This window comes from Argopecten irradians, chromosome 10 (assembly GCF_041381155.1).
Source record: "Argopecten irradians isolate NY chromosome 10, Ai_NY, whole genome shotgun sequence".
Classification (NCBI taxonomy): domain Eukaryota; kingdom Metazoa; phylum Mollusca; class Bivalvia; order Pectinida; family Pectinidae; genus Argopecten; species Argopecten irradians.
Genome location: NC_091143.1, coordinates 17985208 through 18005776, shown reverse-complemented (window position 1 = coordinate 18005776; position 20569 = coordinate 17985208). Strand labels below are relative to the sequence as shown.

The window sequence follows — 20569 nt, the reverse complement described above, 5'->3', positions numbered from 1 at the left end:
ACCATTGGCATTCGTATTAGAGGCATCTCGCGAAGATTCAGTGACATATTCCAGTGATGAACATAAAGAGAGTGATAGTAACCCCGGGGATGTCGAGTATGATGATTATCACCTTATTAAAGTTGTAGAACTAGAGTTGGCGCATTCTAGAAAAGTCTATCGCATTGTTTACACATTTGGCATGACCGACCTATGACCAAATGCATTTGGATCGAGTTACTCAAAGAAATGCCATAAAGAAATACAATTTTATTCATTTATTTTCTTTGTAATTTATCTTGCAACCTTTAATTCTGAATAAAGTATCATATAATAAACGTTTAGATTGTTCGTGGTGATCATGTCTAGAACGATTATTATTACGGTTAAAATTTTGCTGCTTATAATGATTTTACAACAATTGTTACATAAAAAGTAAAAAAATAACAAGATAAACACATGTGTGTATATATGTCGATAAATATGTACGTACAGCAATAAAAAGTGGAACGAACAACACAACATTTGTTATAAGCGACATAAAATCATTAATTCCTTTTCACCGGCATGTTGATTTGTTCAATGGCCAAGCTACACCCTCTCGTGTAAAGAAATCGATAGTGTGCATATTCCCGTCAGTGACGGCGTCTAATGGTTTGGATTACTGTTGACGTGATGTCACATGAGACCATACATTATTTACTGGGCCGTACGTATTCGGAATCGGTACAATATTACCACCGTGTGGAAGACGAAGATTTCAATAACAGATCATTACTGGATTCAAGGTTTCATGAAAGAACGTCATGTTTGCAAGGTAAGCGGTGTTGCATGTTTCGATAGAGGGCTTACATTGTCTTAGTCTGATTCTTTCTGGATAGAAAGTTAGCGGCTGTTATTTTGATAGTCACTGGAATCTCGAGAGTAGACCTTTTATTGTTTTTACTTGAACTGCTTTTTAGCTGAAGCCGTCAATCAAGGAAAAACTTGCTTAATGCTAAATATGTATCCAGACCAATAGAGTATCATTAGTATGCTTGTTATCGGTACACAGAAGGTTCGATGTCCGCATGAAGCAGCACTTCATTAAGAAATCTTAGTTCTTCGTATCAATAAACGTCAATCACAATTTGTGAACATGAGAAGAAGATATCATTATTTCTTCAGATCATCATCGAGTTAAGACCAAAGACGTTGTCAGGTCAATAATGCAATGATAATCATCGCTGTATTCACGTCCCCCCTTTATGATCATCGCACGTCATCTAATGAACATTCGTTGCATTCTAAAATTACACATAAAAACTTCTCCGAGATCAATCAAGGAGTAGATATATTTGATGGTGACGTCAGACGTATTATCTGAAACTGCTTGTATACATATTAACGACTTAGTACATTATATATATGTCGCCTCAACACCGATTAATTGAAAACTTAATATATGTGTCACGTTGTAATGGTTTTTGTCAAACTAAACACAAAGATGCTAATGTACTTTTATTTCAACTTATAAGTTATTATTCAGTCATTGACCCGAGAGAAAATTAGGTAAAAGGAATGTCAGGCAGATGAAGTGATGTTTAACATCATGTGATGTTATCAATAGTATTTGGTAATATACAATATAAATTCTATTATACAAGTGATGTGATGTAATAAACGTGATGTGATATTATACACGTTAGGTGATGTTGACCATGGTAGGTGATGATATACAACTGATGTGATGTTATACACATGAGGTGATATATTACACATGAGGTGATGCTGACCATGTACATGTGAAGGGATGTTAAACACGTGAGATGATGTTATACACGTGAGATGATGTTATACACGTGAGGTGATGTTATACACATGAGGTGATATATTACACATGAGGTGATGCTGACCATGTACATGTGAAGGGATGTTATACACGTGAGATGATGTTATACACGTGAGATGATGTTATACACGTGAGGTGATGTTATACACGTGAGATGATGTTATACACGTGAGATGATGTTATACACGTGAAGTGATGTTATACACGTGAAGTGATGTTATACACGTGAAGTGATGTTATACACGTGAAGTGATGTTATACAAATTAGGTGATGTTATACATATGAGGAGATGTTATACATATGAGGCGATGTAATAAACTTGACATGTTGTTATACACGTGAGGTTACGTTATACAATTGAAATGGTGTTATACACGTGATGTGATGTTATACACTTGAGGTTATGTTATACACGTGAGTTGATATTATACATGTGAGATGATGGTATACAGGTGAGGTGATGTTATACACGTAAGGTGATGTTATACACGTGATATTCTGTTATATACCTGACGCGATGTCATACACGTGAGGTGTTATAAATGTGAGTTGTTGTTATACACGAGATGTGATGTTATGCATGTGAAGTGATATTATACACTCGTTGTTGTTATACACATGAAATGATGCTATACACGTGAGGTGACGTTATACACGTGTGGTGATCCTATACAAGTGAATTGTTGTTATGCATATGATGTGATTTTATACACGTGAGGTTACGTTAAACACGTGATGTGATGTTTTACACGTGAGGTGATGTTATTCACGTAAGGTGATGTTATACACTTGAACTGATGTTATACATTTGAGGTGATGTAATACACGTGGGATGCTTTTATATACCTGAGGCGATGTAATACAGGTGGTGTGCTGTATTACATGTGAGTTGCTGTTATACACGTGATGTGATGTTATACATGTGAAGTAATCATATACACATGCGTTGTTGTTATACACATGAGGTAATGTTATACACGTGAGATGATGGTTAACACGTGAGGTGACGTTATAAACGTGAGGTGATGGTAAACACATGAGGTAATGGTATACACGTGAGGTGATGGTATACAAGTGAGGTGATGTTATACATGTATATTTACATTTTCACTAAGCTCCGCCTCAATGAAACTAGTAAACTCCGATCACTTCATTTCCCAATGAAGATGCTTGGTCACGCGCTGACCTCTGACCGGCGTGAGAATACATTTTGACATTGTTTACATTTTGACCTACATTGTAGTTTTACGCCGCTTCAGTTTTGAACGAACTTTCTGCGATGTGGCCTATCGTTGTACATTTAGAAACACAGACAGGAATGCTTGATAAAGTGATATTAGAAATTGTCAGTAATATAATATTATAGTCGCCTAGAGATATTTTACACGTATTTTGATGAAACACTGAATTAGGCTCAAGCCCAGGTAAAAAAATGCTGAGCATAGCCTGAACCGGGGATGCTTCAAAGCTCTCTATTTATTAGGCCTAAATATATGCACTGCTGACAAGTAAACAAAGCATGAAATTAAAACTAAAAGCATCTATTTGTTTAATGTTTAGAGAAATATCTTAATTCAAGCACACGTAAGAAAAGTCTAATTTGGGTAGCGTCACGTTAGGACCGAACGCAGTGAGGTTCACCACTCATCGCATAGCCTAGTAGGCATAATCGAACGCAAATAGTTTAATGTGTACAATATATGTGAAAATACGCTCAAATAGCAAACAGGCTAATTTCAGTGACATTAAGCCTAACGAAACGATTCTGTGAGTGTCAAAATCCACGGCATTGGAGGGTCGTTGGAAACCGCCAACATTTCAAATCGATGTTTCTCTACTTACTTTATACCGAATATTAATCCTCAAACTCCAGTAGACAGAGAAGTTATCACATTTCAAGAATAACACAGAAGTCTTCCAGTGATCTGCGACTAAGTCCCGCATTTTAACACGTTTTATTGAGCCCCGGAAGCATGGTTATTGGACTGCATCACATACCATAGACACAGGGGTTGGATTTCACAACATGTTTAGTTAATACATATTTAAATGTCAGCTACAAATAATTATCAGACGGGAATACAGCATTCAGTTAATTCCATAACAATTATAATTGAGTTTTAAAAGGTTTGATTATGTTTAGATACCAACTATTCAGCATTTTCACCACAATCGTCATTTTCTTCGAAACCGGACCCCTGCTCCATCGAGCGACCGGATTACACATTGACTGCACTGCTAGTACTGCGCAGCAATTTTTTGTATTTGAAGCTACATAATAATGTTTTATGATAAAATTTAAGCCAATAATTCTTGAACATAAAAACAATATGTCAAAATCGCCCTTTTTATCATGACAACGCACAAATAATGAAGTTATTTTCGGAACTACATTTTGTGTTGCCTTGGTGACAAGAAGAACTGACTGGCAGCTGTTCCGTAGCTGTACATACATGTACGATAACTGGTACAATGTTGCAAAATTGTATAATAATCTTATACCGAACACATATAATTTGACTTTTTTCAACAGCGGAATTTTCAAATTGGTTAATGTAAATATAAGGATTGATTATCAATTTTGTTGCTTGCATTGACTGATGAAGAAAGTTAATCTCGTGCAAATGTTACATGAACTGCTTCGCAGTTCACTTCATTTGCACGAGATTAACTTTCTTCATCAGTCAATGCAAGCAACAAAATTGACAATCAATCCTTAAGTGATGATTGTATAAACATGAAACGATGTTGTTCACTTGAGATCATGTTATACACGTGACGTAAGTTTATACATATGAAGTGATGTTATACCTGTGAGGTGATGTTATACACGTGAGGTGTGGATATACACATGATGGGATATTATATACATGTGAGTTGATGTTATACACGTGAGTTAATGTTACACATGTGAGGTGATGGTATACACGTGAGGTGATGTAATACACGTGAGGTGATGCTATTAACGTGAGGTGAAATTATACATGTGAGGTGCTGTTATACACGTGATGTACTTTAAGAGACGTGATGTGCTGTTAGAGACGTAAGAGGATGTTACACGTGAGGGGATGTTACACGTGAGCTGATGTTATATATGTGAGTTGATGTTATACACGTGAGCTAATGTTATACACGTGAGCTGATGTTATACACGTGAGGTGATTTATACATGTGAGGTGCTGCTATACACGTGATGTACTGTAAGAGACGTGATGTGCTGTTATACACGTGATGTTCTGTTATAGACGGTAGGGAATGTTACACGTGAGGTGATGTTATATATGTGAGTTTATGTTATACACGTGAGGTGATGTTATATATGTGAGTTGATGTTATACACGTGAGCTGATGTTATACACGTGAGCTGATGTTATACATGTGAGGTGCTGCTATACACGTGATGTACTGTAAGAGACGTGATGTGCTGTTATACACGTGATGTTCTGTTATAGACGGTAGGGAATGTTACACGTGAGGTGATGTTATATATGTGAGTTTATGTTATACACGTGAGGTGATGTTATATATGTGAGTTGATGTTATACACGTGAGATGATGTTATACACGTGAGGTGCTGTTGTACATGTGAGGTGCTGTTATACACGTGATGTGCTGTTAGAGACGTGAGGGGAAGTTACACGTGAGGCGATATTATACACGTGAGGCGATGTTATACATGTGAGGTGATGTTATGCACATCAGTTCATGTTATATACTTGATGCCTGCAGTCCCGTTCTATATTATACCACTACAGAAGGGTATTAATTTTTGTGTGTTTTTGGTATTTTTTTAACCTACCATAAAATACAACGTTCATAGTTGTTGATAGTGACACAAGTGACGATAATACACGTGTAGATTCATTGAGTAGCCAATCAAAATCGCCTACAGAACAGTTTCTCGTGATATTCGATGATGCTATGGTATAAAGTTAGTTGTATCATTATCATCAAATTTTTATTCTACATGCTTTGGTCATATAACACAGAGGAGGTCTTTGCAAGTGTTTATGAGATGCAGTATATTGATACTGTTCATATGTGGCACTTCATGCGAATTGCTGAAACCAAAGTGGATTGGAAGTATCAAATTGTGCCTTGTTACTCCCACAGGTCTTCAAATTGGAAGCGATGATAAAAGGAAAAATCATTTCGTGTTTTAAAGAGGTCACTTAAATCAAGATAATGTAATACTGGAAGAAAGAGAGTAGTCTCCAGAATGCACTGAAAATGTATTCTTACGTTTATTTTCTCTTTCCCGTTTGCTAGGTTCTTTCTATAACGGAACGTTTCCTGAATCCCTCAATCGATACTTAACGAGATAAATCCGTTCATAAACAGTTTGAGGCATTTGGGAAAGTTTTCAAACGTAAATTGGAAAGCATTAAACTCCAGTCAAGATGAAAACTACGCATATTTTACTCATATTGGAGGGTTTCCAATTTGCATCAATACATGTACATGTAAAGGCAGTTCGACGCTTATTTGTAAATGTTTGCATTCACTTAAAATAAGGGAATTAGTAAGAAGACATCAGATAATATAACTTTGAGTAACCATGAATTACTTTCACATTACATATACGATTTAATGTTTCATCATTAATACGTCATTGTAAAAGGCGACTAAATTGGAGGTGTTGCATGGCCGTCCAAGATAAATTTTTAATTCTTTGGTGCAAATGCATCAATCGGCACATAATACGTATCGGAACAGTACATATTCCATGAATATATGAATCTTGCGACTACAGCGCCACCTTTTATAAGTTTTTCGTCCGATTCCTACTTGTGCGCCTTTAATATATCATATTAAAGCATACAAAAGCCAAAGATAAATTATTATGTTGTAATAACATAGCATTTCGTATTATCTTTTTAACGATATACAATACTTTATCATATCAATTGGGGTTTTCTTGCAATTTCCAGTTTTGCTCTTAATTTTTCATGAAAATAGAGCAATTTTATTTTATTAATCTTTAATTAATTCCTAACAATGACCAACCCCTAGTACCCAAAAATTTTAGCTATCAAAAATATCTTCATATGTCATTTATTGACTCATGAAAATAATATTGTGTCGATGAATCTCTGGATATGCCGACTTTTTAGCACTTTTTTACGTCTACCCCCTTTATGTCTTACCCAAAATCAAAGTACTGAGAGTACTGTGAGTAAAAATGTTACACAAAAAATGTCTTTCTCTCGGCTCTAGCATGTATCATAAACCGATTTAGAGACGGCATACTTAAGTTAAACGTATTCCATGTGAGTTTGCGTACCAAAGTTCGGTAAAACTGACTTACATATTGACCTTTGATCTATATCTAAATAAAGACTTGTTATTTTGCCTTTATATCTGTAGTACTTTTCACAAAATGTTAACTTTAGGGTCATAGATTGAACGAGACAATATGTTGTGTCATCAAGCAAAAATAAGGTCAATATGACCCATATTTCCTACACCAGTCGTCAGAAATCTTTCCTTTTTGTGTCATCATAGGTTTATTTACCTATTGATAAGCAAATGTTCCATACAGTAAAACGTATATTGGTGTAACTTATATATTGACCTTATATATTTCTGAAAGAATATACTGTTGTTTTGATGTCATAAACATGTCATTATAAATAACAATTCACATCATAAAACATACAGTATATAACAATCTATACAGTTGTGAAAAAAGAATTAAGCGGACTGAAATTGCTTACCTTTTAGGGCCAACAAATAAGATATTGCACGGTAGGAGCTCTTCAATAGATGTTTTTGGTGTCTAATATATTTAAAAAAAATGTTACCACGAACGTTGGTCAAGGAAACATGGGGAATATTACAGACCCACTATCTGAGTTCTTTAGATCTTTCACATATTAAAAAGCTGATTGAATATTTTCATATATTTGACCTATCCGAAGTCCTTCATTCTAGCATACTGCAATGCGTATTAGTTTAAATTGTCAAAAGTCGTTTATGTTTGCCAATTTGAAACTTGTGTCAATCAATTAACGTCAAGGTCATTCATTTAACAAACAACTTTGTAGCCCTTTATTCAAGAATACGCTTGGTCTAACATCATGTTTCGATGCCTTTCACTTAAGAAGTGGTTTTAATGAAAAGTGTATGAACGATGGTCGGCGCAAGAAGTACGATCACTATAGGTCACCTTGACCCATCGTGCAAGATGATTTAACAAGAAGCCCATGGCTCTTAACGGTCATCTGACTATTGGCACAAAACTGTCAAAGAGTAGTGTCAAACAATTAAGGCAGTACAAGGAACTCTCTAGCTTAAGTAGAAGGAAATTCTGGTGTATTTGATGAATTTGACCGTAAATGAAGTTCAATGTCATTGATTTTGACACACATACATGTTTGTCCTTCATACCAACATGCTACATGAACGATATCAGGTCTCTAAGTCCTCTTAGTTATTCACAAGAAATCGTTTTCAGATTTAAGCCTATTTGACTCATGTGACCATGAAGGTAGGTGAATGTCATTCATTTGAAAAAACTTGGTAGTCCTTATATATAATCTTTATTTATTTTACATCGATTGAGAAACAAGTTACACAACTTATATAAATCACTCTCGATGGCCCGGATTTAAGCGCGCGAGGGGTCTTAGTGTGGGAGGAAACCGGAGTGCCCGGAAAAAACTCACGTGATCGGGCAGATGAACCCTGACCTTTTCACGTCCATGCCGGGGATCGAACCCCGGCCGGCTAGGTGAATGGCGAGCGGCTTAACCACTACACCACCCGAAGGTAGTCCTTGATGTTAGCATGCTACAGTCCCAATATCATATCCCAATGCCTCTTAGTTATTTACAATAAGTCTTTTATGGTTTTTAGCCTATTTGAACCTTGTTCAAATAGGTTGTTTGTAACCTTTAATGAACTTGGTAGCCATTCATGCCAACACACTACTGACCTTGTATCTAGGCATCCTAGTTTTTCATAAAAAAAATCGTTAAAAAATTTAGCATTTTTTGACTTCTGTGACCTTGAATGAAGGTCAAAGTAATTCATTTCCACAAACTTGGTAGTCCATCATTCAATCATTCCACATGCCTAATATCAGTATCCTTGGCCTTTCGGATATTGAGAAGAGGTCGTTTGAATGTAGTTTACGGTTTACTGTGCCAATAGGCCATCCTGACCCTTCGGCTAGATGACCTTCTGACATTAAATGCCCTGCAGGTAAGGCGTAAGAATTGTACCTGCTGCCCGATTGTATAATCATAAAAGGCGACTAAATTTAGGATCTTATTTTAGCATCTTTTTCTTCCTAACATACTCTCTACCTCACGTTTTGCCATCGGTCGAGCGCTCACCCCTGTGAGGTAGGATCTTGGTTCTGTTACCTGGCCGAGACACACCAAAGTCTATAAAAGTGGCAGTTTCTGCTCCTGCTTAGCACTCAACATTAAGGGAGTAGGACGACTGGTTCTCTTGTTGTCAGTATAGTGAGACTGGGTGGGATGTGTTGCTTGGTATAGCACTATGAAATGGGCAAGATTTCCACTATAGAAGAAGACAAAACATGATTATACCGCAGTCTCCCATATCACGTCCCTCGCTTTTCATACACGCAGGACATTGCATACATAGGAGGCCGTACATGACCCTGGCTGTTAATAGGACGTTGATTTAATCAGACAAATAATGAAAACGATTTATAGAGTCACGAATGCAGGAATTGGTCTACCGCGAAAGTAAATTGGTTAATTTGCTGATTTTTACTGACGTACTACTACAGCAATAGTCGTTTAAGTACGGCATCCCGTGTATGCCATTTCATATATTAACAATGGTATTTTTTGAAAATAGTAATAGTAACATTTACCAACTAATTCTAATTTAAACTAATTGATATAGATATTTCGGTCTCCTTTTGTTCGAAGAAGTAAGACCAAAATATCTAGCAAAATGAAGCTGCTAGAAAGCAATGACCAATGAAGGATGCATTTTCATGAAGGATGTTGAATGAGAACTTATTTAATCAGTACCTTGCAAAATCTTTGGTGGTATTTTTTCGCGATCCCTAGGTTACTAAAGGTACAATGAGACATATAGCGCCTCGTCTGATTGACGCCAGCAGAAAAAGGCACCAAATTCAGTCGCCTTCTACGATCATGCAATGGGTATAGCAGGTGCAATTCTAACGCACTACCTGAGACGACTGTCGTATTTGTTCTTTATTACCTTTATGCTGATACAGTTTTTGGAATGAAATATGGCTTTGTGTATATGTTAAATCACAATAATCAGCATTATGTGCCGCATTCTTTCAAAATAAATAAGTAGAATTTCCGAAAAATATCATAAACATGAGTTTATTGTAATTTAAAGGTTTGGTCGAAATACGCATCTCATCATCACATCCTTCTCTAACAGTAACCTCGGTAATGACTGACAGAGTACTCTCAGTACTTTGATAGTATGGAAAAACAGGGGGTAGACGAAATTAACATAAAAAACGTGGCATATCCAGTGATTCATCAACTTGAACTGTTTGTGGTGAAACGATAATACCTGAATATAATTTTAAACATCAAAAATTTCGGGTACTCGATTAGTGTCTTACTAATTCTATTGCTCAAACGAAAAATTAAAAATTTGAAAAAGTCGCATTTGCTGTCAAATTTGATATTTATGTTTGATTTTTGATATAATGATATTGAATACAGGCAAGTGTGATGTGTCGTTAAACGGCATCTTAATGTGGTATTTTCAGTCACAGCATAAACGCGATTGGAGTGTTTTAAATATGACCTATGCTAGGTAAAAGGCCCAAGAGGCTTTTAATTTACCAGTGTTAATGTAGGGGGCGCTGTAGTCATAATAATCGTCCCATCGGATTTTAAGAATTATAGACATATGTATATTAATGCAATTAACTTGTTTAAATAAAAAAAAAATAAAAAAATATCGTGGGCTGATTTTCACCCTATATGCAACACCTTCAAATTTGGGATATTATCCTTTCTGTTTTCTTAACTTAACGTTTTTCTCACAACGTCTCATTGGACTGCTTGCGTCTATGATGAAGGATCTGGGTTATGTCCCCTGTCCGTCCGAGACTCACCATATTCTATTAAAGTGGTATTGTTTGTTTCTGTTTTGTATAGCATTCAATATAAAGGTAGTGAGACGACTGGTTAGTTAACATGAGTGTCACATAGTAAGATATTATTCTGTACCCTGGCATCACGCTTCAGTGAAATGGCACCAGGCCTAAAGAAATTCTAAAGGCCTTCAGAATAACTATGACATCATGTCTTAAAGCACGTCAATTGGGTATCAAGTCCTAATAAAAACAAACCAAGAAAAATTGATTTTGTCTACCAAAGCAAATATGCTATATCATAACGCAACTTGCATTACCTAACACGTTCGTCAAAACTGTCCCGATTTACAAAGATCAAATAGTTAATACAATTTTTCCAAAAGGAAATAAATTGAAGCTGTGATAATGAAGACTTATAGTTGGTAATAAAACACAATAGCATTAAACATAAAACGTAGAAAGTGATTTATACGCATCAACATACCACTTACTACGAATTAGTATTGGTAACATAAAGCCTTCTGAACAAACCAAATAGATTTAAACTTTAATCAAAAGGATCGTAATCCTTGAGGATTGGATCTATCAGACTTCGTTCCCTCAGTCTTTGTTCCCTATATCTTACCATTTGTACATCAATCAGAAATTAAGTGCTCCTTCTTTAGAACGCAGACAGCAGAACTTAATATACATAGGTTTCATTTCACTTTCTATTCATTCTTATCCAAACGGCTCGTGCAAGTATATTATTTGTTATATACTTTGTATCTTTTTATATATTAACGTACTTAATGCCTGATCTTTGTAAATGATTTATACATTGCATTCCGTGATTAAGTTCTCGGTGTAAACAATGAAGTTGTGATGCATGCCCCGTAGTAGAAATAAATTCTAGTTGTTTTTTCTCCGATATTAAAGGCAGGCAATTATTCCGTGTAATCCCAAACTAGAAATAAAGCATATCTATCCATGACTTGTTGACATGTTATGTATATATTTTATTGGCCTGAAGACTATGGAAACAGTTACAGAAACCTCTCTTCCGATTTGCTGTATCGGGTTCAGTGTATGTTACATGTCGTGTGCATACGCAGTGATACTAGCTTCAGTATTAGGTGCCATTTTAAACGATTGACTGTTGATAATCAATTTAAGATTTTATAAAAAAAATGACAAGATCAGTCAAAATTAGACGTGTAATACCGTTTCACTTACGATACACTGCGTTAATCTCCTATGCAAAACCTTAAGGTAGAGCACTGTAATGGAACGGAAGAATATGTCAAATTTCAATAAGATTGGGACGAGAATTAAACTTAACAGATATATGATTTAATACAAGTAACTACATCTAGTCTTTTTGTAAAGGTTTCCAGCCGATATATGATGAACATGACGATCGTCTCAAGGCCTTAAGGTCATGAAAGGACGTTAGAACGGCAGACTATTTCGGACAAAATTACATCTAGGTCGAAATGTATACATCGTAATTGATTTCATATACATATGTAACGTGCTTCCTGGCTATGGAATATATCTTACACCATTATTCATCAGGATAAAGACTATGTATCATATCTCCGAGAGGAAGCAATTTGTCCGGTTGTAGCTACCTGTTCTAATAATTCTTTAGAATAACAAGCTTCACACAATTGTGAACAGACAACACATAACAATTACCGGTCTTTTTTATAAACATGTAGTTATCAATATTTATTTTAGATATATTTGTCAACAAATCAATATTTAGGTAACAGATACCAGATATATATTAACGTTTCGTTCCCTCACACCATCTCAAATAACCCTTGTTGGTTTTTTTCGTCTTCTTCTTGTATACGGATGTTTTACTGTCCTACTAGAGACAAAGTAATCAATCGTTCTGTTTGTGTTGATGGGAATATGAAAGCTCGAACATGCATGCCAGAAAATCTTAAGTACAAAATGTCATGACAACAAAATTGTACGAAACATGATAGCTATATATATATAATTTTCAAAGTTTATATGGAGAATGTAAAATGAGGAAATTTGAACTGACATTCTAAAACACTAAATGAACCTAAAGCAATGAAACATAATTGACAAATTTGCTTTTCGCAAAACGTTGGACATTTTAGGTAACCAAAAATCAAGTATACATAATCAGTATAACACATAAAATAATGGAAAGAAGGGTTCGCTACCATGGTGACAAAGTTTAAATTAATCTGCAAATGTCCAATGAAATTGATTTGGTCATTGCTATTTTAATTGTGGTGAGTATCGCTATATTCATTCTTGAATACGTTGTGATACCAACTTTGGATGATAATGTGCGGCTACCTTAGCTTTGTTTATTTCATATTGACACTGTTCTAGGAAAACTAAATTATATGTTTATTTATTTTTTTAAATTTGATTTGTTGTCAATCAAGAACACAATATAGCAATATCTCGATCTATGAGATCACACCCAGCTTATTTGTATACATATATGTAGTTACTAATTTAATAAAAAGGAAAAAAGTTTGTTTCTTAAAATTTTCCGCCTGGGAAAAGCCTGAGTTTTAAGATGAAATGACTTCAAAATGGCTCTACGATTTTGTTATATATTCTGTGCTGAATTAGCATTAAAATACATTCTAGAGCTATTGTGAAGCACAGATAACCAAATTCCATAGAAAATCAAATAAAAGCATCCTAAATGTGCTGAAAATCTTACAAAACCAAAACTTCGATATGCTCCCACTGTTACATCCATACGTAAATACCTATGTTTCCGACGAAGGGATCGATTTGAACAGTCAGAGTTGCCTTAGTCACACACAATGTGTTGGAAGATGCAGATACAGCCACGAATACGATGTGCCAAGGTGGGAATGTCGTTTGAAATAACATAACATATTTCGTCGGGCTATTATAAAACAGTAACACCCCCTCTGGATAGATAGAGCAACGCTCATATCCTTGTAATGCCAAATGTCTCACATTATCGATCGATGATTGTCCAGAGAGCCAAAGACGTTGGTTCTAATTCGCTTTTGTGGACACTTCCACGATAATCCTTTTGCTATCACGCGATTCAGCATTATAACGCTGAATGATACATGTTTACTAAAGATTGTAAAGGATTAATCGTCGATCCTTAATTTATTAAGCAATAAGAAAAGCCTTAGGATCTTTTGAAGGTTGGTTTGTAAATTACAAAAAACATCACCAAAATAATCACTCGAAAGAAAATATCGAGAGTGATTTTGGGGCATACGTTTATTTTCACAATTCAAAACTGATTTAATAGTAACACCATTTCAAAAACGTAACATGAGAGATATAAAGTGATCCCGGAAAAGGAATGGAACCAGAAGTTCTGAACGAATACCCGTCCTCTTTTTCAATGACATCTAGTCAAACCTGGGCTAGATATAGATATCATTCGACAATCTTTAATTAATCTAGATCAGTTTTGGGGAGCTGAAAATACATGATCCTTTCAAGTGAATGATCTGTCTTAGGATTGATGGTACTAGATCCTCGTGATTTTCCATACTGTATCTTATTGCATTCTTCTCAACATTTGTTTTTTTCTATTAGTTTAACGTCCTAATAATAACAAGGGATATTTAAGTACGTGGCAGGTTTGTTGGTGCAGCTTACATGTCTTCATCGTGTTGTATTTGTATTTTTGAAAGATTCCATGTCTACATGGTTTTGTATTTTATGAAAGATTCCATATCTACATGATTTTGTATTTTTGAAAGATTCCATATCTACATAGTTTTGTTTTAACGAAAGATTCCATAACTACATGGCTTTGTATATTTTGAAAGATTCCATATCTACATGGTTTTGTTTTAACGAAAGATTCCATATCTACATGGCTTTGTAAATGTCCATGTCTACGTGAGTTCTGTTATTTCAGCTCATATTTTTCGATCACCGTATCGTTATTGATAGGTTTAATGTTCGATTAACCACCATGGCTTCGCTATATTTTTATTTTGTCAAACAATACAAATAGGTTGAATTTTTTTTTTTTTTGTGCAAATATCAACACAGGTTTATGATAGTTATTTCTATGAAAAGGCCATTACTTATTTTAGGTTGCTTGCATTATAGATTAAGTTCGACTGTCTGGTTTCGTAAAAGTGTAATACATTGTACTCTTATTGAACAAACAATAAATTTACACCATGATTCTATATCATGCTATCCATTACGCATGGGTCGGAAACTAATTTTGATGTCAACTTAATGACTACCAATTATTCAAGTCGAAGCATTTGAATAATGATCGATGTTGAATAATTTACATTCAGTTTGGGACAATTAACAGCTACTAAAATACACAAACCCATTTTTGCTAGTCGACATTTCTTTTCTGCTCTGTGTAACGACCTTACAAACAAAGTAGATATCAATATTGCGTTATTGGGCTTTCTACAAGATAAATTGTCTTGGGGAGTATGCGATACATATAAACTCAAATTTGTCTTGCACACATTCGTAAAATCAATAAGTAATTTTTGAGAAAGAAGTTCTTTATGACTCTTGAGAAGCACAAGAGCATTATTAAACGATTTCTTTCTCGGAAAGTGAATGCCTTAATAGTAATAAAAATATTATGATCTAAACTTTTCATTAAGACAAATGATTGAAAAAGTTATCAAAACTGTTTTTTTTTTTTTTTTTTTTTTTTTTTTTTTCAAAACATTTTACGTATCGTGTTCTTCGATAAAAAAAACAACAAAAAAAAAAACAAATTGACAAGAAAACAATAGTGTATATTTGATATCAAAATATAAAATTGCGAAAAATATGGAAATCTAACGGAACTCCAATAAAGAGGATGAATATAAGGTTTTATCAACGTGAGCAAAAAAAATAATGTCCTAGAAAATGTTTTGATAAAGAAAAGAAAAAATACACATATATCAAACCGATCTTTCTGAGGAAAACAATCTGCCCTCTGTGTACACAACACAGTGGCGCGTCCCTGTATGGTACGCTAACCTCCATCATTTATCCGTTAATGATTTGTGATTCGGCGAACCTGTCGAGGTATCGTGTCCCCGTTTGTGGAGATGGCGGATTGATATCTTGATCCTAGATCAGCATGACTAGCGGCGCGTGCTGCCGTTCGAACAAACTTCGCTATGACTCTGGCTAATGATTCAATGCAAGCTTTATAATACAGTATGACGTTTATTGGGAAATTCGATGTTTATATAGGTCTTTTCAGCAGTTGGATTTGGGGATTCCTCATGTTTTTTCTTTCAATCTATATTCTGAAAGTGTTTTGCGCGCGGTTTCGTCTGAGTGTTTCAGTCTGTGACTCTCAAACGTTTTACGAACCCATTCCCAAGTGTGTTTGAAAGCTGCTTTTAACATTCGATTTTGTTCATGTTCTCGTTTTATAGTTGCTATCGTTTTTAATTAACGTTGAATTAGCTACGGAATGAGGAACACTCACCAATGTACGTTTTTTATGCCAAAAACATAAAACATTTTGGATCATTTTGCACATATCGTGGCCTATCTTTCGTCTAGCTGAAGTGGAGCAACACTCACCACTATACAAATTATATCATAACTAGTTTGTATGGTGGTATCAATTAGACCTGCCGTAATCAGTATATAGACTTGGCCTCACGTACTAAGTTCGCTGATCGCAGTCCATACAATGTTGCCGAGAGGTGTGGGCAGGAAAGAGATGTGCACGACTGCGGAGGCTAAATTATTTTTATATCTTGGCACTTCCATCGCAGTGAAATGAATCTTGATGGGTTTCCATATCATTTTAATTACATTACATTAAATGCGGTTAAATGTATCTTCTCAACCTTCTTTGGCTTTTCCATTTTTGATTTTAAATATGTTTGAAGATGATTTAGCAACGCTGATTAAATACTTAGCGTGAACTTTCATAAAGATGTATTGTTAGAAAAGAAGCGCAAACTTTATATCAAACTACAGCGCATGGTAACCCTTGACTTGTGTGGGGAAACTCTACTGATCAGCGATCGTTTGTCTACACAGAAACTACATGCGGAGCAACAAACAGCAAAGTCTATTGTATTTACTTGCGCTACAAAATTCAAAGACAGTGTCTGATCTTGAGAAATCTATTTATTATATACTTTTTGTTGAACGTATTGTTTTGATTTTCATATCTTAAAGGATGATGTTATGGAAAACGTGCAGATTGAGTTGTGAGCCGTCCATTTGAATGACCGGAAGTGATTTGATCGAAAACAGAACGGCATCAGTGCATAATGGTTATAATGCGGAAGTGACGTAGGCGATAAGGCCGGTGTGGACATGATGATACACACAAAACGGCAGGTGCCATTGATTGTTATCGTGTGTTTACTTGCTGCCAAGTTAGGTAAGTTATATTATATTGTAATGATTAATTTTTAACTGTAGCGAACAATTGCATTGGCTAAAAAATTACTTTATCAGAGCATAAAAGGTAAAATGACATCGCCATTTGTAACGTCGCTTCTGATTGGCTGATAGAACGGCGTGAAAATTTCATAGAAATTATAACCAAAAATTAATTTGGAATTTTCAAGAGAAATATCTATAGTAGATTGATTTATAAGTGATAATTTTTTGATATTATAATTATATTATAATGTTTTGATATTTTTAACTTTTTTATTCATTTAAAAAAATCATTTTATTCCTTTTAAAATCTGTTTATCAAATAATGAGCCCCCTAGCTAATGCATGCATACGAATACAGATAAAGATTATCATAATCCGAGTTACAAATCATGTACTTTATTTGTCTCATTTTTTTATTAATCAGAAGTGTGAATATTGTCAAATTACTGATTTGAATAATGAGAAGATTAGGAAATGAAATTGTTCATTGCTAAGGATATGATTTTGATGCGTAAATCACCTGGATCCATTTTGAATTAATTGCCTTGTGTATTGTGTCAATTGTCCTTACTGTTTTCCATGTAGGCGATCCTTAATCATTCAATTCCTGTAATTATCTGTCTCTTCTATCTTTCAATAATATTGTTCAAGATTTGTGTTAACATGTAATATAACATTATAATTTGTTCAAGTCATTGTTTTGGTATAGTATATCTTAGATCAGGAAACTGTACCAGAAAAAGATATATGTCTGCAGCGTTTAATAGAAATTAAGTTTATTATTGTTGCGGAAACCAAAGCCAGATATCTAGAGAAGAGAAAGACTGGGTAGAAATTACAGTCATGCATTAACGATTGAAGAACGAGTTATAATCTTGGTCATTTTCCGCGTGTTTTGGTCTCCATGGCGACCAGATCTTGTCTGTATCAAATCATTAAATGACTCGGTATGCCAGGGGTGTGAAGAACATGAGTCGTCGTCACATCGATAGCCTTGTAGAATTACCGTATAACCGGTTGTTTACGCGGGTCAAAAGACAATTCAATTATAGTGGTTTTTAATTTTCGCGATATGGCGTTCAGTGTATGTTTGAGTGAATCGATTCTCAATATTTCGCGGATCAATGTTTCGCGATATGGCGTTCAGGGTACATTTGAGTGAATCATTTCTCAATACTGCGCGGTTCAAATTTTCACGATCTGGCGGCGTTAACGTTACATAACCATTTATTAATATTTCGCGAATCGAATTTTCGCGATCATGGCATTGTCCCCCGAAAATAGCGACGGTATCACCTCCGCAGAAATAATAAGCTATACGGCATTTGTGATCGTGACAAATAAATGTACGTGACATTTGTATGAATATTATAAAAATAAATTGAAAGATTCGACACACTGGTCATGCGATTTATAAATAGGTCGATCTTAAGACTCTAAATATTTCAAAAATGTGTACTATCATTGAGTAATTATAATTTGCTTTTGAATTAAAATGTAAAATCTTCTATCGACACTTCGTTCATGTCATCAAAGTCAAAATGGTGCTTAAAGTTATATTGCTGCTAATTTCACTGTAACGATATGTAACTTAAACAACTTGATGACTTAGCTCACCAAAAGCATATGTCGGCCTATAGGAGAGCCGAAATCTAGGTATCATACAGCTGTATATTCCTGGTTTTCAATAAAGCGTCTTCAATAACTGCCATGTTCAGTGACTTCGGGTTTTGTCGGATTCCGAATCGTATCACGCGGCTGACGTTCGACACGACCTGCACGCGGTGAGCCAGGTAACTTGCGTAAGCGCACACGTGTTTGTTTAAGTTTTCCTACTGATTATTATGAGCAAATTATGCTGGTATATGTCCACAGATTGAGTATTTGAAACATCCATTATACGCATTGCCGTAAAATAGTGTGTGTATCAAATATTGTAGTGTGCGAGCATTATTCTCTTTGTAGATAGGGTCTGCTGAGGTCGACCACATGATTTGTTTATGAAAAATTGTTGACATTTTCTCTTGGTTTCACAACTCTCGTTTTACTTCGAGATTGTCGCGACGATGTTCGGAAGAATGATCGAATGATTCGGCATCTTTCGAGCCTATTTTTCATTTTTCATGTGTACACGTTAAAAAAGATTTTTTACTTTTATAATAAAAATACTTCCAGTGCTGCAACTTTATAAAAAGTGGTAAAATTAGAAAGTTTAAAACTCAGACAGACGGAGAAAAATATGTATAACACTTGAAAAATTTTTCACTATGAAAAAAAGAGCGAAAGGTATAGACCATACAACTTTAAATATAATTGTACCAAAAAATGCGATATACTATCTTTTTGAACCAACTTCAATCTGTTGACAGTATCTTACTATATTTCACCAAGTGTAGGCATTGCATATTATGTCTACCTCGATTCTGCATTTGATACCAGTCACTTGGGTTTTCTGTTGAATAGACATTATGGAACGCATTATTTTCACAATTAATATACACTGGTACGTGTAATCGATAATATTAATCATGAAAAAGACATAACTCCTCCGCCAATGCAAACCATCCACAATCTTATTTATTATTTACTATTTATTTGAAAATATGAGTTCGTGGGTATGTAATCGACAATTATTGTCTTGTTGCAATGCTGCAAAAATTGTCAGACTATTTCTGACAGGTCTTGTTGATTTATAAATCGTTTATTAGCTATACGGCGAAGCAGATGATGCATGATTTCTTGATTTATAGAATCCTTAATTCAATATCGACCAAAGAGAAAATTCGAAAATTCATTTTGGTTGTCGCCTAATGAGATTTACAACCAAACGGCATCTCGCAAACATTATAATGGACATTTATGACCTAGAGGCGTTCGCGTTGTTTGACTTATTTATCGGTAAACACATGCTTTCGTTTTATTTCCAGTTCACACTAACAGTGAGTCCATCGACTCGTGTCTGAGGGACACGAACCCACGCCTAACTGACGAACAGCGTCTGTTGATGATCCTGATGCGGTCCTACAATAACAAAACGAGGCCGGTCTACAATGCGTCACATCCGGTCAATGTGAAAATCGGACTGAGTATCACACAGATATTCGATGTTGTAAGTTATTTGTAATATAAGTACATACAATTAATGACGATACATACTCTTACAATGTTAAATGACACATAAAGTATGAATTTAACGCTATTCTACTAAAAAGGCAAGTATTTCTACCAGATCCGGGTCCAGTTTTAATATCATCCCTTAAATTGATAAAACTCCAATACTTTATTTTTCAATAAGGAAAAATTACAGAAA

The 20569-nt window shown here is 35.0% G+C and overlaps 1 protein-coding gene across 3 annotated transcripts in view; it reads left to right on the top strand.

Moving 5' to 3' along the window:
• The window catches only part of LOC138333300 (neuronal acetylcholine receptor subunit alpha-9-like), an 83259-nt gene that overhangs the window by 48370 nt on the left and 14320 nt on the right, over positions 1-20569 (top strand). For 2 of the 3 annotated variants that reach the window (XM_069281590.1, XM_069281589.1), the window contains exons 2-3: positions 17047-17254; positions 20187-20368. In XM_069281590.1, coding sequence (XP_069137691.1) covers positions 17188-17254; positions 20187-20368 — 249 coding nt within the window. In that variant the 5' untranslated portion in view covers positions 17047-17187. Of the gene's footprint in view, positions 1-629; positions 797-17046; positions 17255-20186; positions 20369-20569 lie in introns of those variants that run through there. The other variant, XM_069281588.1, reaches the window with a different exon arrangement.